The 25503-nt window shown below is 40.1% G+C and overlaps 1 protein-coding gene across 1 annotated transcript in view; it reads left to right on the forward strand.

The window, feature by feature from the left end:
- The first annotated feature begins 1273 nt into the window (after window positions 1-1273).
- CFAP69 (cilia and flagella associated protein 69) overlaps window positions 1274-25503 on the forward strand; it is a 60423-nt gene continuing 36193 nt past the window's right edge. The window contains 9 exon segments of the mRNA XM_006779183.2: window positions 1274-1559; window positions 10690-10749; window positions 12311-12376; window positions 14414-14523; window positions 17511-17587; window positions 19220-19318; window positions 22922-23071; window positions 23175-23352; window positions 24988-25111. Of these exon segments, the coding sequence (XP_006779246.1) occupies window positions 1416-1559; window positions 10690-10749; window positions 12311-12376; window positions 14414-14523; window positions 17511-17587; window positions 19220-19318; window positions 22922-23071; window positions 23175-23352; window positions 24988-25111 (1008 nt within the window). The 5' untranslated portion in view covers window positions 1274-1415.

Consider the following 25503-nt stretch of genomic DNA (forward strand, 5'->3'; position numbering starts at 1 on the left):
CCAATTCTAGGTGTAAGGTCTGAGAGCTGCTCCAAAAGGACCAAGAGGTAACTGTAAAGATAAAAGAAAAAAAGAATGCAGAAGCCCCGGCAAAGGAGTTGCAAGCAGGGAGAGAGTGGTCAACAGTGTAGAATACTGCAGACAAGTAGTGTCTACAGACGCCGACCTCAGTCAGAGCAGTTTCAGAGAACTGGGCTGAGGAAAGTAGAAGGATGCGCTGAAGTGAGAAAATAGAGACTGGAAATACTCAGGACTCTTTCAAAGCCGCGTGGGGGTTGGCTCTGATTTACAATAAGTACTGCCAGGCCCAATCTGGTTTTCCCAGTTCTCTTTATTTGTGGAGCCAAAAATGTTATTCAGTGTTTGAACTGGTTAAGGCGCCTTAGAAATCACCGACCAACTTGCTTATTCTGCAAATGAGAAGAGAAACCCTGAGAAGTGCAATGAGTTTTATTTTTATGGAGATTCTGTGTAATTTTTTAGCCCGTGAATTTTATGGAAGATATAAAAACATATTTCAATCTTGAAGAATTTCTGTAGGTTAAAAAAAGGATTAAAAGGTTTAAGGGATTCTTAAATTTTCACAGCCAAGGTGTTCGGAGTGGTTAGGTTATAATGATGATTATCATGAGAAGCTTTTCCTTAAAAGTCTTTCCCCTTCTTGGACTATCACTCAGGATACAGTGAATAGATAACACAGTAGTAGTAAGGACAACGGTAATCTTGATCATTTACTGAGCGCTTATGTGCCAACCACCACCTTACAAAACTGTCTGCTCACAGCTCTCTATTGAACAGGTAAGAAGAGTGAGATTAACTTGTTCTAGATTCAATGAGTTGACTCAAGTCTTCTCACGTTGTGGCAAACGCCTTATTTATTGAACTGCCTTGTAGGACCGCTCAAGTACAGAAGAGGTCGTAGGCTGGAAATGTAGGTGACAGGGGTCGCTTCTCTGGGGTGAGATAAACTGCTCCCCTTCCAACACTCTCCGTCCACCATCTACCTCTTACACATCCCACTTCCACGCCTCATCCCTCCACCCACTCTCGCCCGCTTTCAGAAGGCCCTGCGCACATGACCAAACCTGAGACGCACGCGCCCAGAAAACTGCACAGCTCGGTGCCGAGGTCCAGGGCACAGAGCAACCCAGCCATTCTGAGCGTGGAGGTGCAGCTTAGGGTTTCAGGTAGTTTGGATCCCCGGGCTTCCGTAGGAGCCGGCGCTTCTACGGTCCCTGGCCCCGCCCTTGGCAACGCGCTGGCGTCTTAGCAACCAGCTGGGAGGCGGGAGCAGAAGGCCCCGGGTGGGCTGCGGCGGCGCGGGGAAGGCGGCTCTCAGGTGGCCTTGCGTTCCCGGCGGCAGGGCCTCTTTGAGTCCCTCGGCTGCGGGCACCTTGTAGGACAGAAGAGCCGCCATGCCTCGCCACGCCGAGTCAGCCGCGCCAACAACGGAGGCCCCGGCGACGGCCGAGGCCCAGGGCCCGCGCAGCAAAAGCAAGTCCAGCAGCCCTCGACAAATCCCGGTGATCGGGGTGGTGACGGAGGACGAGGACGCTCTGGTAAGGTCCAGTGTACGTGCCTGGGGAGCTGGGGAGGCGTGGAGGGAGTAGATTGAGATCTGGAGGCGGGGACGAGTTGGGGGGCAGCAAGGACGGGAATGGGGGCCCAAGTGGACACGAGGGTATTCTGCGGAACCGAGGTTCCTGTCAACCTCCGGGCATCTATTAGCTGACCGCTCCGAGAACTGCGCAGCTGGCGAGCGGGCCTACCAACCCGCCTGGCAACTTGGGCCTCCAGGTCCTCGTGAGCGAGCGTCCCACCCAACTGAGTACGGGAGGCTTTGCCGCCGTGCCTGCAAAAGTGTGACTTCGAAGGGCCTGGGGGAAGGAAACATTCTTAGCAAAGACATGAATTTGAACACTTGTTTGCACTGTACTTGTGTATGTAGATCCCTTTTATGTAGTGATGTTCTGAATAGAGGCGTATAACTTTCTCCCGTCTTTAAATTTGCTGCTACTGGGTGGTGGTGGTGGTGGGGAGAGGGTTGGGGGTGTCAGGAAATTGAACAAAAAAGAAAAAAAAGAAAGAGAACTCATGGACATGGACAACAGTGTGGTGACTGCGGTGGGGGACGGGGGTGGAGGTGGAAGAGGGCATAGAGGGGATAAATGATGAAAAAAATTAAATTGCTGCTACTAAAACGTACACAAGGAGAAGAGGAAACTGGTGTTAAAATTAGAAATGAAGCATCGTTTTATGTGAAATTTGAAGCTGATTATGGGGTGGGTCAGAGAGGATTGGCAGAGAATAGAATTGATTTTTCTTTTGTTTTTCTCTTTATTTCATTGTGTTTTTTTATTGAATTCATTGGGGTGACATTAGTTAATAAAATTATATACCTTTTAGGTACACAATTCCACAACACATCATCCATACACTGTATTCTTCTTTTTGTTCTCTGTATCTATGAGTCTATTTCTTTTTAAAAGATATATTTTTATTATCGATAGTATTACAGATATCCCCCATTTCCCCATCCCCCCTCTTCCCAGCCCTTACCCCCATCCCCCACCAGTATGAGTCTATTTCTATTCTGTTTGTTAGTTTATCTTGCTCATTAGATTCTACATGTTAATGAAGTCATATGTCACTTGTAATTGATTTAATTTATTGTGCATAGATTTGGTTACGAATTTACTTGTTTTAAAAATTAATTCTTTCAAGCTGATGTGTTGAGAAATTTCACTCCAAATGCTCCCTTGGATCTCCATTGTGGTGGGGGTGTTTAGAAATTCCAATTCGCTTTTTTCATGCTAGGCTTCCATTGCTCCTCCCCAGAGAGCCATGACCAAGCCCTAAAACCTGAATTCTATGGAGGAATCCTGCCCTGCCTCCTCACACTAATGACATGGGGCCACTGTGGGAATTACTGTTGAGACTTTACAAGTCTCAGGCTGCGTAAGGAACCTTGTCTCCTGTGTCCACAGCCTAGAGCCTGGGAGAGTTCCTTGGGAGTAGCCAGTTGACTGGGGACCTCTTCTGCTGTGGGGCTAGGGTTGAACTCTCTGAGGATGGTCAGACATTTACACAGCAACCTGCGGGGCAACAGCATTTTTGCATGAGGAGGAACGGGGAATTTACCTAGTCAGTTTTGTGGAAGTGTTTCACCCACTTTTTTGTGGGCCGTGGAAAGAAGAATTGTTAAGGAATAGCAGCCTTCCACTCCCAAGGCTTCAAGGGGGCTCAACACTACCACTGTCCTCCCAGGCACCGGGCAAAACTGGGAAGCAGGTGAATTTTATATCTTACGGTTCTCATTCATTCTTCCTTTACCTGGTGTAAAAGTGGGTGGAGGACCAGGGTATAGGAGACAGGCAAGCATGGGTGAAAAAGAAAAAAGAGGAAATACTTTTAATAGGCCATTGCCAGAATAGTCCACAACATATCAAGTATGTGTATCTGTGTGCACATTTTCTTCCTTCCCCGTTTTCTTTTCCTTTTACTACTCTTCTTCCAGGGCCCAGGGTTCTCTTCCAAAAAGAAATCAATTTGTATTAATTTAAGTTCCTACCTTGTTAGTAATGACAAGAGAAAAATTCTGAGATGCACTACGTTAAATTACATCAGTGAGAGAAAAAGACCGGAGTAGTTAACCAGTTGGCCAGCTGTGGGCTAACAACAGACTGCTCACATTCCTGAAAGCATCTATTTAGCAGACAGCTAGACCCTCATATCCCACCTATGCATGAATTTTCAAGACTGCTCTTACTGTTGTCAAATGTAGTATTTCCTCCTTATAGACTGTGCACCTGTCATAGAACTGCCTCTGCTTCACCTCCCCCCTCCCCATCTGTAGCCAGTGTAAATTCTTTCAAAACAACTTATATCTTTCTTCCCCAAACATTAAGTATGAAAGTGCCCATCAAGTCCAGGATGTGGACATGTTTGTCTTTTCTCCCTAGCACTGCTGCCCTTCTATCCTTGGCCCTTACTTGTTTCATTGTCCCCAGTTTTTCTCCCCAGGACCTGGTCCTTTTTTGGCCCAATAAATCTTTCTTTTAGAAAAGCTTTCAGCCTCCAATGTTCTTATGTTGTTTGTCTGTTTGTTTGTTTAACAACAACTACTTCAGGAGTATTGATGTTTTATAAAGTACTGGAGAAAAAGTATCTACCAAAAGAAATGGAATAGAATAAAAACTTACAGAGCTGGGAGAAATGATCACTTGGGTTTTGTTTGTGATTGCTTTTACAACGGAGGCCCCTCAGGCCGTGAGAAATTAAGTGCAGGTTACTCAGTTTCTTTACTCAGAGCGGGGCCTAGTGCTCTTTGCCATCACTAAAATGGTAACTTTTTAGATTGGGTAAAGGGGTTGTCTAGCAAAATGCAGGGTAGAGGTGAGGTGGCTAATGGCTGTGAGAATAGTCTGTCAACCCCCATAATAGAGGCTCAGAGGGGACAAAGGGCCCAGCGAATTCAGGAGGGCAGAATAAGTGGCCCCCGTGTCAATTAAAAAGAAAAGAAAAGAAAAAAAGATAACGTTTTATTTTATTTTATTTATTGTCTAAGTTTTACATATGTCTCCTTTTTCCCCAATTGACCCCCTCCCCCATCCCTTCCCAGCCTGGCAAGCCCCCACCGCCCCAGTGTCTGTGTCCATTGGTTATGCTAATATGCATGCATGTAAGTCCTTTGGTTGCTCTCTAACCCCTCTCCCCTACCATTTGTCTCTAGAACGATCTATTCTTGTTCATCAAATTAACGTTTTAGACCTCTGCCTCAAGCCAGTAGAGGAAAAGACTCTTGGGAATCTAGATATTTTCAAACCATTCCACATTTGCAACTTCCTCCTCTGCCTATGCTTAAGAGACAGTGTATCCTGGCAGCTAAAAATGAGAGTGTGGGTCCTACCTTAGTTCATTAAGCCAGCTCCATCGTACACTTGAAATCACAAGTTGTGTGCTCTTTATTTCCTATTTATTTTAATACTGTTCCTCTCATTCTAAAAAATCAGAAACCCATTAGAGCAGTGCTTCTAAATTCTAATGTACATTTGGAGCATCTGGGGGGTCTTACTGAAATGCAAATATCTATTCTGCAGATCTGGAGTAGAGCCTCTGGTGTCTGCGTTTCCAACAGGGTTTCAGGTGACGCTGAGGCAGGAGAGTAAGGAGCTAAGAAAGTTCCTCGGCAAGAGGATTTCAGAAACTGAGACAGCTGAACAAATTGGCTGAGCAGTCTACAGCCAGATGCAGGTCACCAGGCGGAAAGCCCCGCGTGCCTAGTATGCTTAGCAATGGGCAATACTAGCGCTGGACCTCGCCCCCATGACCTTTCCTCCCCTGCATGTCGCTGGTTATTCAGTGTGGACCCCCTGACCTTTCCTCCCTAGAGATAATATCTAGGCCTCACTTGTATTTCAGCTCTAGGCTCAGAAGAGCAGCAAAACCAGGTGATAACTAAAGATCCCCGGCCCTGCGCTGGTGCTGACCAAGCAGTAGAAAGGGCACACCTGGAAAAGCTGATGAGTATTCTATTGAGAGCTCCTCTAAGACCGCCTCTAAACTGCCAGCCTTCAAAAACCCTCAAAACAAAGGACCCAGTGCGCACTCCCCTTCCCAAGAGAACACCTGCCTTTCCCCTCCCCCACAGGCCTGCATCTCCTAAACAATAAGGGATCCCAGGAGACTAGCAACCAGGGGAGCAATGGTCAGTGGCAGTCAGGGCTCACCCACTGAACCTGTCTCCAAGGCCCCCTTTTCTCTGACTTCCCAGCGAGCCAGGGCCATCCCACCCACCGTGGCTCATTTCTTTCCTATCACGTTTTTAGAGAGCCAAAGCAGCCCTGCCTAGACTCTCTCCTGCTCCTTCTTCTACCCTTGGCTCTTCCTTGTTTCACTGTTCCCGGCTTTAATAAACCTACTCTCAGAATCACCTGGACTTGTGCTGTGACATCTTTCCTGCATGAAGTCAAGAACCCACACACTGCCAGCCCACCCTAGGCAGACCCATTCAGGGCCAGCTCTCCCTTCTGGTAGCTGCGATTGTGACTAATAGAGGACCCCATTTCCCACTTGGAGCAGCTATGCTTAGTGTGCTATAACTGCAGTATGATATGAACTGTGCTGCAGAGTTTCACAGCAGTGAACTCGGAGAGCTGTGGGAGATAGTTTCATATGTATCCGGATTATAAAACAAAATAAACAATAGCAACAACAAAACAAAATTCCAACCCTCCACCAGCAGGTCAGATGATATGGTGAAAAACAAGGGGCACCACATTGGGCTTTAAAAGAACTACTTGCTCCCTTCCTGTCACCACAGTGCCGCAGTCAGGCCTATTAATGTGTCACCCTTTTCTCCAGCCCTTTGGCTTGCTCCTTCTCCTTTCCTCAGTCAATTTTCCATAAACACCACTTTATCACTTTATCCTCCTCCTTCCTCCCTCTAAGTCCCACCCCTCTCTCTTAAAAAAAAAATGTGTCTATTGATTTGAAAAAGAGAGGAAGGAAGAGGGGGAGAGGGAGAAACATCAATGTGAGAGAGAAGCATTGATGGCAACTGAACCTACAACCTGAGCATGTGCCCTGATGGGTAATGGAACCCAGGACCCTTCAGTCCACGGGACATTGCTCAACCAGCAGCCACACGAGTCAGGGTCCACCTCTCTTTCTTTCAGGATTCAACAGTATCTCCTTATTGCTTACCTCATCTACACTAATAAAAGACAAAGATGCTAAATGACCATACCTTCCCTATGCCCTAAGCCATGCCCACCAACCAATCAGAGCAACTATATGCAAATTAACCCAACCAAGATGACGGCTGGCAGCCACGGAGCTGGAGCAAGCAGGAGGCTTGGTTGCCCAGGCGATGGAGGAAGCCAAGCTTCCCGCCTGCCCTGAGCTGGCTGTGGCCTCCACTCATGGCAACAAAGTTTCAATTATAGAAGACAAATAAATCCCAGATCCCTGCTTCCAGCCAGCCTCCACTGGGAGCTTGGGTGGCTGGGGGTTGTGGCCAGCCTGCAAACAGCCCTCAGCCCCTCACCCAGGCTGGCCAGGCACTCCTATATAATAAAAGGGTAATGTGCAAATTGACCCTAACAGCAGAACGACTGGGAATGACTGGTCACTATGACACACACTGACCACCAGGGGGCAGACGCTCAATGCAGGAGCTTCCCCCTGGTGGTCAGTGCGCTCCCACAGGGGGAGCTCTGCTCAGCCCCAAGCCAGGCTGATGGCTGCCAGTACAGCGGTGGTGGTGGGAGCCTCTCCAGCCTCCTCAGCAGCGCTAAGGATGTCTGACTGCAGCTTAGGCCTGCTCCCCGCTGGCAAGTGGACATCCCCTGAGGGATCCCAGGCTGCCATAGGGATGTCTGACTTCCAGCTTAGGCCCAATCCCCCAGGGAGCAGGCCTAAGCCAGCAGGTGGTCATTTCCTAAGGGGTCCTAGACTGCGAGAGGGCACAGGCCGGGTTGAGGGATCCCCCCGAGTGCACAAATTTTTGTGCACTGGGCCTCTAGTCTAATATAATTACATTGATCAAATCTCTTCACCTCTTTAGGCCTATTTCCTTTGCTAGAGTTAAACAAAACTTTCATGGCTGAAGCCTTTCCAAAAGAAAGGGTTTATTGAGCCATATGCTGGCCAGAGAAGCCACAGGCCATTGGGCATGAACCCTGAACCAGCAGCAGCAGCAGGGCCAGACGGAGGAGACAACACGTCTGTGGTCCTGGGGTTGGCGGGCTCTTTGACACATCACGTAGGGGAAGGAAGATACAAGTTGTTTGGGAACAGTTTACATGGGCTAGAGGTAAAGGGGGTGGGGAGGGTGAGATGAGGCTAGTCCTGGGATCATACATAGTCCGTAGGGAGAAGTGTTTGTTCCTTTGGATTGTTTAGGGGCAGCAGCCTGGAACGTTCGTGTGTAAGCAAGAAGCAGAGGCTCCTGGTGGTCAGTGGCGCCTGGCTGTTCTCTTTAGATGATCATGGAAATAGCTACCTGGGAGTTAATTCAGGGTTTCAATGTAAGCTCAGGAACGTAAGCAGTTTTATGTTGGTTTTGCCCTGCAGTTGTTAACTGATTAGCACCCTCTGCCTTGCTGTAATTAATTTAGAACAGCTCAGAATTTTCTTCTTGTCACTAACTGTGCGCCTGTACTAGATGAGTATTTCCCCAAACCCGAGGGACCATCACAACCATCTCAGGAGCTTTAAACACAAACAGACATTGTACTGTAAAAATGTGCCCTACCCCAGATCTATTCTGCAGCGTCCCCAGTGTGGAGCCGGGGCTTTAAAATGCTCCCTCAAGTGAGTTTGTCCTCAGAACCGCTGAACTAAATGATGTTTAAGGTCTTCGCTTTTCTTAAAGTTCCTCAGCTCGACTTCTCTGTCCTATTTTTAGGGGTTTCCACTGCATAACTGTGCTTTATCTGTAACATTTCCTCAGCTTGGTGCTACTTCCCGAGGACAGAAGCCTTGTCTGTTGGGCGTTTTCTGTAGTGTTCCCCATTTCCTCCAGTACGCACCAGCAATATCCAGCACAAAACCAGGTACATGGGAGGTGATATGTAATATTTATTTAACGAGTTCCCTTCTCTCTTTGTGAATTTAAATCTTACCCTGTTGGTGGTGGTGTGAGAACAGCACCAGGTGTTTGATCAGACCAGGGGGGTTAGATTGGACCCGGGTTCTGGCTAGAAAAGAATTCAGAGTCAAGACTCAAACTATAAGAGAACATTTATTTGCGAAATCACAGAGGTAGAAGTAATCCATAGATGAAATGGGCTTAGGAAAGTAGTTATAGCAGCAAAGGAAGGGCTCTTGCTTAGAAGTGAGGAAGGTCAAAGTGATACACCTGAGGGGAGGTGGGGAGGGAAAGGGAAAGATGAGGGAATGCTCTTGAGGGGGTGCTGGATACTCTGACCAAAGGGTTTTAAGGGTGGAGGTCCCAGGGAACGGTCTCAATAGAATATTGAGCAGCTTTCTAGGGGTGTCCTTTCAGGGTTGTTAATTTTTTAAATAAAATCATTTTAAGTAAATAAATTCATTCCAATACTTACTCTGCAGACTTAAAATTCAAAAATTGTTTTTGAAAGACTTTTTTTTAAGGTCAGAATATACAAGTGTAGTTGTGAAAGGAAAAGAAAATCTAGACTTAAGAGGCAAAGGAATAATGACCCTGTAAAAATATGGAAATGTATGTATGCATTATAGCTTTAAAAGTCAAAAGTACAATGGTGTTAATACTAAGTGAAATTATGTAAAGCATTTATGCATGTAAATAAAAACAGAAAATAATATGTGAAAATATTTAAAACCAGAAAATAACATAGGTTGTATTTAGATGATAGGAATAAGTAGGATTTTTCCCCTTTTGTATATTTTTATATCATCATGACATCATCTTTTCAAAGGGTTATTTTAAAGTAGAAGTAAGTGTGCAGGGAGGATTGATAAGAGGAAGGAAACAAAGGAGACTGGGATAGCTTAACTCATATAAGAGGAGTAAACAATTTTGATATAACATTTGAATTAAAAAGAAAATGTTATGCAAGGAAACATTAATCCCCAAGTTAAATATAGCCAAAACTGTATTTAGAATTTGGGGACTTCTGTATTCTCATAAATACTTAAACTCTGGATGCTAGCACCTCCTGTTTCCTTCCCCACTTACCGACAATGAACTTGCTACTCGAGGCCCAGTGTTTGCTGTTGGGGTTGCCAGAAAACAAGTCTTTGCCCTCAAGTGAACTTTGGGGCAGGGCGTGGTGGGGGATAAATCTGTAGACCATTTTAGAGCAACACTGATGGGAATTGTAATGGACATACGCTTAGGGTGCGATGGGAGCACAGAGGAGGGACATTTGCTCCACCCCTTTTCATCCCTTGGGGAGGTGACACCTGAGCTGTTACTTGAAGGATCAATCTATGGAGGGTAACCAAGGAGAGGAACAGGATTGTGACAACATAATTGAAAACAGAGGAGGGGGTCAGGGGTGTAATGGAGAGTCACTAAATGATTCAACCTGGTTGTGTTCAGATTTGAGTTTTATTATTTTTGCCATAGAGTGGAGGATGATGTTGAAAGTACAAGAGTAGATGGAAGCAGGGAGAAGAGCAAGAAAGTAATTGAGTGAGAGATGAGAACCAAATAAATCAGTAAGAGGAAATGGGCTCAAGAAATATTACGGATGTAAAAGCTGTAGAACCTGGAGGTTTCTGTTTTCCAATGTGGATGACAGTGAGAATGCTGGGACCACTGAGAGAGGGAATACCTATCTCAGAAAGGCGATCTCTACCTCTAGGTTAGAAGTTAGTCTTGTGTGTATCTGCATAGGCAAACTCAGTGGGTTGTAATGACATGTGTAATATGTATGATGAAGAAAAGCGTGAAAGTGCTATTATTCCAGATGCTCTTTTGGGCCTCTGGGAACTAGTGAAACTTAGACATTAATATTATAAGGTGATACTAGAATTCAAGAGGTTTGTGTTTTTTTAACTCCAAGATTTTTTTTTTTTTTTTTACTCCTAAAAGGTCTCATCTGCTATTTATTCTTCACTCACTGTCTCTTTGTCATAGGATATTTATAAGTTGCCGAGGGATAAATAATATCATGAAAATACTATGTTTGATGTAACTTCTTGATTCTCATAGAATACTAAGTGTTGTATGTTTTTTAGGGTGCTTTAAAGCCTATGGACCTAAATAGTATCATCAAACTCCTTGGAGAGACTGCTCAAGTAAGCTTTGAGAGAAAATGTTTCTGCTATATCATTTATAAATTGTGATGCCCCTGAAAGGTAACTTGTATTCCCCCCAACATAAATCTCATTTCTCTCCTCTTGAAACCATTTCAAATATTCAAGGACTGTTTAAATTTAGTATGAATATAGTTAACCTGGTAAGGAAGATGGAGGAGGAGACTACATTTGGTTTTGTGGAATGGACAAATCCATGGTAAATATAAACAGAAGGAATCATAGGAGTAGAAAAAAGACTCCTCTAGCCTTTGTATTTGCTTGTTGCCAAGTATGATGTGGGGACCAAGGACAGAAAAAGTGTATCATGATGTACTACCTAAGTTTTTCTGATTTGAAATCAGGTTAGAGATACATATTCACAATACTCATAGGTAGTTTATTTTGATGGAAAAATTATATAGAATGTAATGGAAATAAAATTATTTTAGATAAAACAAAATTGAGAGCTCAGCATTGGGAAAAAGGATAATAAATACATATGCATATATTTCCACACACCCCACTCTCCTGACATTACCCAAGAACTGACTGACTGCCTAAAAGCCAGCACACACTGTGAAATTACTACAAGATGAAGAGTGCATCCTTTTAGGAAGTGGAGGGTGACAGTGGTAGAGCCAATCAAAACAAAACAATGTCCTGTGATTAGTAGGCGCCAAAATTTAGTCATTGTTTTAACATTTTTTTAGTCTCTGCATTTTATATAGAAGAAAAAATACAATAAAAATAATGACTCCATAAGAATTTATCTTTTGCTGGCTATGTTTGTTGTGAAAGTTATTTTTAATTGTAAATATATGTGCATTTTTATAAGAAGAAAATTCAACTACATATAGCTCCTACTAGTTGTTATTAAGTATAGACAAAAAAAGGCGGGGGAGGGGGGGCGCTATAAAAAATGCCACAGCCTCTTACAAACAATTTAAAGATTAAAAGGATAGAAGTGATTCAGTCATGAAAAGATATCACCGTATAGGGTTTTGTTTTGTTTTGTTTTAATTGGCTGAAGCTATTTAGTTTGTACCAGTACACTGGGAATATTTTAGATTACAATTTCTGGAGTCAAGTTGCCAAATTTGACTCCTAACACCACCACTTATTATCTGTCTGATTTTGGACAAATTGCTTAGTGTTTCAGTTTGAGGTTTTTATTCTGGAAAAGAGGAATAATAACAGTATTTTCCTAATGGGGTTGATTTGAAGATTGGCATGTATGTATGGTTCCTAAATGGTCCCTGGCACAGAAAAATGCTCAACATGCTTCCAATGTTGTTACTGTTATTTCTGGAAACAATTACTGCTCTTGTAGTAATCTAGTTTTAATTTTCAATTTCCTAATCAAATTTCCTAATCTTATTTTTACCTTCATGTTTAAGGAAACATTTTATCGTCCTTGTATTATAATACAGTAATTGAATTACAATTTTAATGGACAATTTCTTGATAATTTTAATGTCTACTTTCTTTTTATATTAATAAAAAAGTTATATCGCACCAGTTTTAATAGCATAAAAGAACTAAAACAGATCATTTGTTTTAGGATGATTTAGAAGAAAAACAACTTAAATCTGTCAAGACATTGGTGCAGTATTATCAGAATGGATTTGTATCCTTTACTTATATATGTATGCTTATTTCATTTATCCTGAAATGGGAGAATTTTAATTAGAAAATGTATTCATTTCCTATTGCTACTGTAAGTTACCACAGAGTACCTTACAACAACATAAAATTTTTGTCTTATACTTCTGGAGGTCAGAAATCCAAAATCTGCTTCACTGATCTAAAGGGAAGGTATTCCTTTTGAAGCTCTGAGGAAAACGCATTTCCTTGCCTCTCCGGCTTCTCGAGGTGGCCTGCATTCCTCAGCCACTGGCCCCTTCCTCAAAGTATCATCACTCTCGCCTCTGCTTCTCTCATGGCATTTCCTTCTCTGGTACTCCGCTGCCTCTCTCTGTCCCTTATAAGGACCCTGTGATTACATTGGTCTATCTGGATAATCTAGGGCAGTGGTCGGCAAACTCATTAGTCAACAGAGCCAAATATCAACAGTACTTCTTCAAAATAGACTCACCCAGGCCGAAAACCGACTTCTGCGCATGGGCCACAAAGTTTCAATCGCACTGTACGTGCGTGCCAGCACGTGGTATTTTGTGGAAGAGCCACACTCAAGGGGCCAAAAAGCCACATGTGGCTCGCGAGCCGCAGTTTGCCGACCACGGACCTAGGGTAACTTTCTCATCTCAAGATTTTTAACTTAATCACTACAAAGTCCCTTTGTCACGTAAGGTAATTTCACAAGTTCTGGGCATTAGGATGTGGACATCTTTGGACAGGCCATTCTGTTTACCACAGAAAATAGCTAACATTTTGGGGGGTTTTTATAAAATTATATTTTTCATTTATCAGAAAATGTAAAATTGAAAACAGTACAATGCAGTTAATTTGGCATAGATAATGGCAGTTCTGAAGACACAAAGAGACAGTGGATAAGGTTAGGAGGGCCACGTAATCTTATTTCTACCAATTTACTTGAGTACTTCTACTGTTAATAAGCTTATCATATTATAGGCATAATGGCACCTCATGAAAGTTGTTAGGAAGACTAGATGAGAAGATATGCAAAGTGCTTGATAATCTGCAAAACATTACATAAACATAAGATAGTATCCTCACTAAATATACCACCTTGATCAGAATATGTGGAAACTCCTGTGTCTCAAAACTCATGCTTAAGAACTAATTTGTTGTTGGGTAGCTGCTGTTGTTTTAATCTTTGCAGAATATAATAATTTTGCCACAGGAAACCCTCACTTTCTGTAGTCATCTTGCTACAAAATCTATGAGATTTGTTTATGTACCAGTTGGGGTAATAGAAAAGGTACTTTTACCTGAAGATCTGTAGGTAGTACATTTTACTTTCATACTAGTTTTAAATGAAATAAGATCTCAACCAATTTAAATCTTAAAAACAAGAGAATGCATCTCAATAATATTAAGAAAGTGATGCAGAAAAGTAAGATAGGTTTGGGTTTCTTATTCTGGAGCAGTTAATGTTTACTGTGAGTGGGTGGAGATGAAGGATATGATTAAGCCATTAAGTTAATTTTTTTCAACTAAATCCGTAGGGTAGTAGTTGGTAATCAAATTCTAAAGGTGTCGTGAGAGGAGAAAAAAATATTTTGAGTAAAGGGTCACTGAGACAAAACTTAAATAATATTTCTTTAAAAATATGGTTCTAAGTTTTCCTCTTTAGTCTTTCAAATTAGTATAATTAAAAAAGAGTCGCCCAGCCAGTGTTGCTGAGTGGCTGAGCATTGACCTGGGGACCAAGAGATCGTGGTTCAATTCCCAGTCAGGGCACATGCTCGGGTTGGGAGCTTGATCCCCAGTTGGGGACATGCAGGAGGCAGCCAATCAAAGATGTTTCTCTCTCATCGATGTTTCTATCTCTCTATCCCTCTCTCTTCCTCTCTCTAAAAAAATAAAAATATCAATAAAAACATATTTTTTTAAAAAATGTCAACCATATTTAACATTATAGGAATTCTATAGATTTTCTTGGCACAAGTGTTATAAAGAATATGTTCATAAATGTAAATATATGAATCTTAATTTTATTTCTTAACTAAAAATACTAAAGCCCCTAAGGGATTTGGCACAGATATTTAAAATTCTGAATCTGTGTGCAGAAAAAATTGAAAACCAGCCTTCTTTTCTAGAACCTGCCTATAATATCATAAAATTATGTGGGTAAGTTGTTTTCCTTTAACTTTATTTTATATTAGAATGCAGCATTTTATTATGTTTTATTTTGCATTATAAAATATTATGCATTATGTTGTAGCAAAGTGATGCAGAACTCAGAAAACTTCACTTGATCACTTACCAGCAGTTGGTATTGCAAAGGTAGTCAATTTTATTGTAGTCTGAGATCGCTTGCCACAAGCGATTAAACTGCAAATATATTTTAAAAAATTTTCATAATAACTTGCTCTCACAGTAATGATAAATCTGAGATGAAACCAACAAATTGTAATATCTTTAGAGAATCCTTGAGACAATTTATGGACAATGCTTAATAGTTTTAGTCTAGTTTTCTTCTCTCTTTAGAAAATTTGACTCTCAAAGATGTATTAGGTTCTGATTCATGTTTAATTGATTTTCCAAATTTGAATAAATAATAAAATGTCAATTATTTTTGATATATGTTTTTAATGTAATTGGAGGTCAGAATTATAAAATTAATTTGCGCAATCCTCTCTGCTGTTGCTTCTCCAACCATTTTGGGGAACTAGGAATATTTTCTGCTTCCTTTCTGCCACATATTGGCTAATCAAGATACACATTAAATCTATTTTTAGTTTTCAATAAAATATAGTAGAGGAGATTTCTTAAAGTAGAAATAAACCTTCCTGGCAATTTAACCTTTGAAATTTTCCTACCAATTTAGCTTTTTAAATGCTGTGTTTCTTTTAATATGCAAATATATTAGTGAGACTGTATACCTAGAAGGTTTTAACTCACATTGTTAGATTTAGCAGCAATAATATTTAAATTTTTATAATTACATTTACTTTTTTGATATCTGAACAAAATAATAAAAGATAATTTATTGAATGCCTTTGTAATGCCTTCCTTTTTAATAGAGACCATGAAAAATAAAGACCTAAAGAATCACTCTGGTGCTTTCAAGGAACTTTAATATAAATTGGCAATTATGATATTGATGTGAGATCACATATATAAAATGTTTTCAAATTTTGAAGCTGTGCAAATCCTAGAAAACCAGGTTCATAAATATGACTTTCAACATCAGTGCCCCTACAGAGCTCCATCAAGGACTTGTTCTCTATGAGAACTGTGACTAAGTATTTCATTATGTAATATGATAAATCTTTTTATTTTTTATTTTATTTTTAAAAAATATATTTATTCATTTTTTACAGAGAGTAAGGGAGAGGGATAGAGAGTTAGAAACATCGATCAGCTCCTGCACACCCCCTACTGGGTATGTGTCCGCAACCAAGGTACATGCCCTTGACCGTAATCGAACCTGGGACCCTTGAGTCCGCAGGCCGGCGCTCTATTCACTGAGCCAAACCGGTTAGGGCGATGAATCTTTTTATTTACACTCTTTACTTTCCTTCATATTTCATAATTGTTCTTATTATTTTATTTTCCCCCTACTTTCCTAATTTCTGCTTTTGTCCTGCATTTCTCCATACCTCATCCTCACTTGATTCACTTTTCAAGATATTTTGGGGAGATAAAAACATTGAAAGTAAAATACAGCCTTTCTGTTTGGGCCTATGAGTAGTATGCTTTTCTTATTGCATCAGAACTATAATGCTTGCCCTAGCTGGTTTGGCTCAGTGGATAGAGCATAGGCCTGCAACCTGAAGAGTCCGGGTTTGATTCCAGTTCAAGGGCACATGCCTGGGTTGCAGGCTCTGTCCCCAGTAGGGGGCGTGCAGGAAGCAGCCGATCAATGATTCCCTCTCATCATTGAAGTTTCTATCTCTCTCTCTCTCCCTTCCTCTCTGAAATCAATAAAACTATATTTTTTAAAAAGAACTATAATGCTTATCTTTTTTCCTACACTTTTTGGTGGAAAACTCTTCTGATGCTTTAACTTTTAGGTTGTTTCCTTTGGTAGCAAAGGAAAAAGTTTGAAGGACAAGTATAACTAATTTTTAGAGTTTAATATGTTATTTGTTGCAAATGAAAAATTTTGACCAACACTTGAAAGAAACTTCTGTGGCATTTATAAAATTTTCCTTTTCATAGTTTGCCCTTGAAGTATCTTTCAATTCCAATTGGTGCATATATATAAATCTCCACATGTGATATTTCTAAATGCTGTTTTTCAACTATTTGGTTAATTTTTCTTGAAAAGTGTTAATTAATAGTCCTATATATAGTACATATAAGATATAATATATGTATTATATTTTAAACAAATAGTATAGGAGCTTCAAATTTTAAATTCATAAAATGCCAACATAGTTTTTTCTTTGTGTTTAAGAACTTTTATATCTCCTTTGACATTTAGACAAACGACCTAGGTTCTACTGCCTTATATTTTATAATTTCTAAATAAATATTTTTCAAATAACTTAGATTATAGTAATTGTGAAATGTGATCCTAATATAATTAATATTTGTTAACTTTAATTTCTTAGTGTCTCACAAAATATACCTGTTATTTTGTGGACAGTAACTGATCCAGTTAATAAGGGAAAGGTCATTGCCTTTTAAGAACAAATAGACCATTGATCTGTTAACTAGTTTCAGAAACTTCAGAAAAAGCCCTTGAACAGCTTTTAAGTTACAGGTAAGCCCGGATCTGTGATTTGTATCAGATTATCCATTGTCTTCCTAATTTTGATGGAAGTACACCTATAATCCCTTATTATTTTGCCTCCAAAGAAAAAGAGGATTTTTAAGGGTTTTGGGGGTTTTTTTGATGCAGTATTGCAAGATGGCTTGCTTAACCCTCACCTTTTGTCCACCTCTCTTCACTTTTATAAGTCTACTTTAGTTTATTTATTATTGTTCAGTTAGTTAGAAACACACACAAAAAATGTTTTTGATAGTCATCAATTCCCCAGGGGTAAAGAATAGAATATTATTCTCATTTTATTCTTTAGAAAAGAAAATTTTCCCTGCTTTCCGCGTGATGCTTCAGTTAAGGACTTTATGAAACATAACTTGTACATTCTTTATTCTTATTGAAGCTTGCCATTCTTGAAAAAGAAAGGATCAGATGAAATAACATATGCTGAAGATACTGCTAAATCAATTGCACTTCTGGGTAAGTTAAGATTTTTTTTTAAGATAGAGGATTATAATATATCAGGCCTGATTGATAAGAAAGAAATGTCTCTAAATTCGACTAAGAGTCCTTCTCCAAATCTAAGCTCTTTTCTTGTTTTCTGGTTGAAAATTTATCATAGTGTGCTTGGTGATCATTTTTGTATTGTTTTCCCCTCGAGTCTTTTATGATACCAACAAGACTCTGTGTTCCTTCAATATAAGGACTGGCAGATACTTCTGTGTACTTATTTGTCTTGATGTTATTTAGTGCAATTAAATATTTGTTAACTTTTTTTGTAAATTAGAAGTATGTGTCCCTCTCAGTAAGCCCAAAAATGTTTTCAACTTTGCACTCTAATAATTCCTAGAATCATTGAAAGCCAAATTTTTCAGTAAACAACCTAATCATAAAATGGTGGAACATTAAGAACTTGAGCATAATATACATAAACATGAAGGTAACTGTGTTTTCTATTCAAAATATGAAAAACATGAAACAGCAGGCTTTGCTTTTTGGTTATTGCTTGATTTTCTAAAGAAAGAAAATAATTTTCTGGGAAATGAAATCAGTCAAACACTAGCTCCTTGATTCAGCCCCTGAGTACATGACAGCATGTTCCCCAAACAATTCCTACATTAAATTTATACTTATTAATTTAGGTCCTTGTTTGTATAAGGGAACCAAAAGGTACAGAATTGTCCCAGCAAATGAAAAATAAGTACTTACTGAACTGTTATGTTCCCAGTATTATGTTCCATACTGAAAAATGAGAGAGACTCAACTGGAATAAGTAAAAAGCATTTTTAATTTTTAACATAGACACTAACACTTTTAGGTCTAAATATGTTTCATAGCTCCTAATTGTAGATATCTTCAGAAATATTATTATGATCTAGAGTAGGTGAAATATCAAGGAAATTAGGATACACACGAGGAGTTAGATAAGGTGACCTTAAGGAGCAGGTGGGCTGAAAACTAATGGAAACTTGAATGGTGAATCTCTACCATCAGTGGAAATTTACAATAGGAAGCCAACAAAAGAAGACCTGGTATAACAGATAAAAAGCGGAAGTTTGGTTGATAATATTTTAAAAAATGCCGCTATTGCCCTTATTGTTTTTAAATGCTGCCTCCAAGAGCGTTGGCAGACGTTTATATGATAAATGCAAGGCCCATTTCTTACTGTGTCAGTTTGCTCTTCGCTGGATGACTGCCCACCTACCAAACACACTCCCGTCGCACTGGAGGGCAATATGAACCCAGTTTAAAACGAGCTCTCTTTATATTGTTCTTTAGATCCCACATATAAATGAAATCATATGGTACTTATCTTTCTCTGGCTTATTTCACTTAGCATATTATTCTCCAGGTCCATCCATGCTGTTGAAAATGGTAAGATTTCATTCTTTTTCCTGACTGAGTAGTATTGTGTAAATGTACCATGGCTTTTTATCTACTCATTCACTGATGAGCACTTGGGCTGCTTCCAAATCTTGGCTATTGTAAATAATACTGTATTGATTTTCTGATGAGATATTTTTAAAAAACATATTACTAACACTTTCTGCTTAAATTTGCAAATAAACTATGACAGTGTTATTAAATAGTATTCATTTATCTTTCTGGCAGGTAACTTAATGAAAATACCAAGTTCTGAATTGAGGATACAAATTTGTAAGTGTATTGTTGACTTTTATCATGCAGAACCATCAAAGAAGCATATTACAGGTGAAGTTTTCAATGGTCTTTCAGTAATAACATCCTATCCTATATAATAAAGAGCTAATATGCAAATGGTCATCACACCCTCATACCGTCACACTGTAATGGCTTAGACACTCAACACTGGGGAAAGAGGATTGGGGACCAGCCAGGCACAAATGAGTTCACGAGAGAGGAATGGGAACCAGCCAGGCTGTGGCCCGGGAGAGGGACAAGCCGCCCGCCCCACGGTCCCGGGTGCATGTGGCTGCGGCCCGGGCGAAGCTGCCTGCCCACGGTCCCCTGTGGCTGTAGCCAGCCTGAGTGAAGCCAGCCCAGGTCCTGGGTGCCTGTGACCGGCCAGAGAAGGGAATCCTGGGTCTCAGGTGCAGGGCGAGGCAGATGCGGTTAGGGGCGATCAGGCCAGCAGGGGAGCAGTCAGGGGCAATCAGGCAGGCAGGCGAGAGGTTAGGAGCCAATGGTCCCGGATTGCCAAAGGCAGTCAGACATCCCCTGAGGGGGTCCCAGATTGGAGCGGGTGTAGGCCCGGCTGAGGGACGCACCTCCTGTGCGCGAATTTTGTGCACCAGGCCTCTAGTCCTATATAAAAGGCTAATATGCAAATCAACTGAACGGTGGAGTGACCAGTTGCTATGACTGTACTGACCACCAGGGGGCAGATGCTCAACACAGGAGCTGCCCCCTGGTGATCAGTGCACTCCCACAGGGGGAGCACGGCTCAGTCAGAAGCCAGGCTCACTGCTGGTGAACACAGCTGCGGTGGCAGGAGCCTCTCCCGCCTCTGCGGCAGCACTAAGGATGTCTGACTGACTGTTAGGCGACATCCCCCAAGGGCTCCCAGACTACGAGAGGGTGCAGGCTAGGCTGAGGGACCCACCAAGTGCATGAATTTCGTGTCTTTATAAAACAGAATATTCTGTCCCATTTCTCTTTGAAATTGGGAAGAGAGTGGGATCATAAATGCAGCATATCAAAAAAAATTTTTTTTGTAGTTTCAAGCTCTTTGATCATTTTAAATTAAAAATTGTATACATTTTTAAATTTTAGATTTGCATGATATTTTTATTTTGATGCTAAATATTTATGATGTAATTTTTAAAGTCATACCCAAATTAGTGTAATTACTATTATTAGTTAATGTCAATAGTGTTGCTAATATTATGTATTCTTTTCTAATTGTGTGAATCACACTGAATTGGGTGATATTAAGCAAAAAGCACTGGCACTGTGGAGGATATCATGTCATAGTTTCTATAATTTATAATCAATCTAGGAAGGGAGAGAATATATAAATTATATTTTTTAAGTTACATGTTTCTTAAGATAAGTGGAAATAAGACGCCGTGGTAGAAAACAAAGATTACTTCTATAACTAAGGGAAAATGGGAAGATATCTGAAGTAAAGAAATGAATAAAAATATTTTTAAATGCCAGATTTGCACTATTGATGAGACAGACAAGTGGAAGTGTGTTTGGTAGAGAGTAGACATTAGATACTAAAAGAAGAGACCAGAAATACAGGTTTGGATTTTATACAAATAGAGATGAAATTGAAGCCATCAGAATGGTTGAGTTTGCCAAAAGCAAGGGAACAAGAATAACATCATGGAGAGTGTCCCTACTGAATTTTGGGAAAAAAAATGATTCAAAGAAATTGTCAGCGAGGGGAGATTTAAAGAGAGGAAGAGAATTTAAAGATGGGCATGTCTTGAGTGCCAATGAGTGAATGTTTGATGAAGGAAGAAATGGTCTCAGTGGCCAATACTGCAGAGGCTTCTGTAATTGAGGAATGAAAAGGCCAACGTGGTATCTGGAAAGTTGTGGCTAATCTTTGTCAGATTATTACCATAAAGTGGTCAGAGCAGGTGCAGAATTAAAGAGCATTCTGGAAGTGGAGGCAATGGGAGTGAATGCAGACTTATATTTTAAGGTCAGAAGAAGAAGGAAGATGTCTTAACAGCCTAACTGGTAGCAAGGTCAAAGAAAAATGTGTTGTTTTGAATTTGTCTAAAAATGAAGTTTGTAGGCCTAGGAACAAGAAGCTGGTATGTGGGAGATGGGAGGGTGAAAATCCCAAAGTAAGCATGAGAGGATGGAATTAAGAGCAAAAGCTGAGGGTTAAGCTCGGTAAAGTAGAGGCACTCTTCTTTCAGAGAGAAAGGGACGTGTATGAGATGCGACAGAGGAGGGCAGGTGCCGAGAGGTGAGCTTGACCTTACATTGGTCGGGCTCTGAAAATTAGGAGCCATCGACCAGGCTCTCGCTCACTGTTTCACAGTTGATTTTAAGTGATGGGCACAGCTGGACATTTGCGGTCACAGCTGAAACGTCCTCAGTAGAGCAATTGTAAGAGACACAGCCCGGGAGATAGGAATCAAGGCCTTAATATTCCTATGTCTTTTTATAGAATTGTAAACTCAATAGAAAAAGATACAGTGATATAAAGTATACGTTTTGGTCTGTACCTACCATAGAGCATTATGCAAGTAAAACTTATGATATGTGACAAGGGGAAAAGCTTACTATAAAATGTTTAGTGGCTGCAGTACAATATACAATTCTGCATATATGTAGTATATTGTTAAAGTAATATGCATACAGTAAAGTGTCAGCAGAAAATATAACAAAGTGTTAATATTGTTATCTCTAGACGGTGAAATTACAGGCAATTTTTGTTTTCCTCTTCGTACTTTTTAAGTGCCGAACCCATCACAGGAGGGGACGGCCTTGAACAGGGTCAGACCTCAAATTCAGAAAGATAGGACAGACTGAGAGACATCTCAGAACTATGGCAAGAAATCTAGTTGGTTTCAGAAGTCAAGAAGTCAGGGAGGTAGGTGAGTTATATCACTGAGAGAGAAAATAGCTGCATCTCAGGTGAGCAAACATGCACTGATGTTCCTTTAATCTCATTACATGTAGTTGGGCAGGCACCTGTGCAATTATGTCAAAAGGAGAGGTAGTATTTCCCATGAAAGCTAAGGAAGAAGGAAATTCTTGTGGGACATAACGCCAAGAATCAATCTTCCCTAACATGCCGTTACATTCACTAGCATCTATTAGAACAGCATTACCTCTTATTTCATTGCCAACATCACATAATTGCTGGTTTTTGAAAGCACTGAAGTAATGCGTTGACTTGAACAGTGAAAACATTCAGTGTCTGTAATCATGACATTTTTCTTTATGGAAAGACATATCTACTGACAAATAAAAAATATTGTTCCTTTTCAGAATTTAAGATGTGCCCCAAAATTTGTGGGATCAGCAAACTATGGACCACAGGCCAAAAGGGCCCACTGTAAATAAAGTTTTATTGGAACACAGCCATGCCCACTTATTTTTATATTGTTTATGCCTGTTTTTATGGTATGGTAGCAGAGTTGAGTATTTGCAACAGAAACCTTATGACCCACAAGGTCTAAGATTGCTGGCCCTTTATAGAAAAAGTTTGCCTGTCCCTCTGCTAACCATTTTAATATGCCATACACTTTTTAAACATTTTGTTGTTATTGTTGTTGTTTATTGATAAATTACTCATTCCTTTGTTTTAATGTAGATAATACTATGTGAAATAACTGCACATATTTATTAACTAATTGTTGTTAGGTTACCAGCAAGCTAGCTCAGCATATAAGATTCAAATGGCTGAAGTCGGAGGATTGGCAAAAACAATGGTTCAGTCATTGGCCTTGCTTGAAAATCAACTTGTTGAGAAACTTTGGGTACTTAAAGCTCTGCAACATCTCTCAACTTCCGGTTTGTATATTATTAAATATGAACACTTCATTCCCCACTAATTTTGTTTCTATTTAATGTCAAGACTGTAACATACATTATTTTTATTTAAATTTATTTTCAGAAGTTAATTGTACTTTAATGATGAAAGCATATGCAGCCAGTGGCATCTGTGCTCACCTCAACGACCCAGATCCCTCGGGGCAGCTTCTGTTTCGCTCATCAGAAATACTTTGGAACTTACTAGAGAAATCGTCAAAAGAAGAAATCATAAAACAACTTAGTAACCTGAAGTGTTTGCTGTAAGTATATGTGGTTAACTAGGAATGTTTTTTAACCTTGTGACATAACTAACATTTTTGTTTGCATTTGTGTTTCATTGGGCTTTGATTCATGTAATGGCTATGTTTCAGGACGTCTCTTTTGTGCCGTTGTATAAATGCATCTGCACATAACAAGCCCCCCTTTTTTTTCTACGTAGAAAGGATTTAAAGTAGCTTGTTAACAAAACTAAATTATGTCTTTGGATATGTATAAAGTAAAATTAGACATTTAAAAGAACTATTTCGTTTGTTCATTCAATAAATGTATTTTTGAATACTTATTGTCTTCTAATTACTGAATAAACATTAGCAAAAATAAGAGTAAGCCTGTGAGTTACTCATTCATTTATTTATTAAGTAACTATTGTTTTCTCCGTGCCAAGTTCAGTAGTAGGCCATAGAAAGACAATTGAAAACAATACAGACATGGTCTCTGCTCTCCTGGAATTTGTTATGTTAGGAGAGACAGACAATTAAATAGGCATCTAATTGTGAGCCTACTAAATGCTAGGAAGACATTATCGTAAGGTGCCACGTGTTTTCCAGGAGAGGGTGAACCAGTACGTTTTTGTTTGCAAGTGACTGAACATTCAACCCAACTGATTGAAGCAATTATAAGAAATTTATGAGCTATTGTAACTACAAAGTCAAGGGTAAAACTGGTTTCATGTGCAGCTGTATTCAAAGTCTAGACTCACAGCATCATAACCCCAAATCACACCGGAGAGAAAGTGTGCTCTTCTGAAAGCACAAAGAAAATTCTTGGAATTGAGTCCCTGTGGGCCCTGAGCATTCAGTGTTGGCCATATGCTCATTCCAGAGTGAATTACTAGTGACCAAGAGAAAGAATGCTCTTTGGCTAAAAGGAAGCTGAGGTCTGCTCACAAAACCAAAAGTGAGGAAAGAGGGAAGCCTAAATAAAAACAAGGGTACTGTTATCACAAGAAGGGCAAGTGGGCCCTCGGAAGCAAAGCCACAGCTGCGCATTGTGCAGGGAGCCTGGCCCAGACTCGGAGAGTTACTGAATGCTTCCTCATGAGCCCTAACCTGGTATCTGAATAATAAATACAAACTGGCAACACAGGAGGGTTTTGCATGCAAAGAGCGTCCATGACAAGAGAACAGAAGTGAAAATAGAATGTAGCAAAATCAAAAACCTGAAAAATTCAATGTGGATGAGAGCAGAAAGTTCAACGTAGAATAGTGAGGGATGAAGCTAACAATGTTAGCAGGGACCGTAACATGAAAGGCCTGATAAGCCATGATAAGAAGGTAGGACTTTATCCTAAGAACAAAGAAAAGCCTTTAAGTACTTTTAAAAAGGAAAATGCCCCTCAAAGTTTTTAAATAAATAAATAAATAAATAAATAAAATTTAAAAAAAGGAAAATTATGTGACTGACTCTTAATTTTAGAGTAGTCACTTTGATCATCATGCGTAGATTGGATTGATCGATTCTCACTACAGTGAATTAAAGGCAGATTTGGAAATATAGAAAAGATTAGAAATGCTTTGCAATGAATAATATAATATGAAAAAGGAGATTTTGTTGACAGACACATAAGTAATATTTCCATAAGAATATGGTTTTAAAAGTACGATTTTACTTTCCAGAACTTTAAAGGAAGTTTTCAAACATCTGTTTATAAGAGGTTTTAGTGATTATGACCGTCAGCTTAGAAACGATATATTAGTGATCACTACAATTATATCTCAAAATCCTGAAGCACCAATGGTTGTAAGTATGAGTACATTGTATTAATTTAGATTGTGGATGGGAGTGTGGGGAGGGCGCAGTAAACTATGTCCTAATATTTATGTACTTTGTTGTAATGCCAAGTTTTGTGATAATTCAGAATGGTCACCAGTATAGTCACACTCTGCCAATTCTTCTTCCTGTTGCCTTTGGAAACTTGAGGTATTCATCTAATCTAATAAAAGAGAAACATGCAAATTGACCACACCTCCGCTATGCCCCAAGCCACACCCTCTAGGCAATCAGAGCGACTATATGCAAATTAACTCAACCATGATGGCGGCCGACAGCCACGGAGCTGGAGCAAGCAGGAGGCTTGGTTGCCCCAGCAATGAGGGAAGCCATGAAGGAAGCCAATGAAGGAAGCTTCCCGC

The sequence above is a fragment of the Myotis davidii genome, unplaced genomic scaffold (assembly GCF_000327345.1).
Source record: "Myotis davidii unplaced genomic scaffold, ASM32734v1 scaffold187, whole genome shotgun sequence".
NCBI classification, from domain to species: Eukaryota; Metazoa; Chordata; class Mammalia; order Chiroptera; family Vespertilionidae; genus Myotis; species Myotis davidii.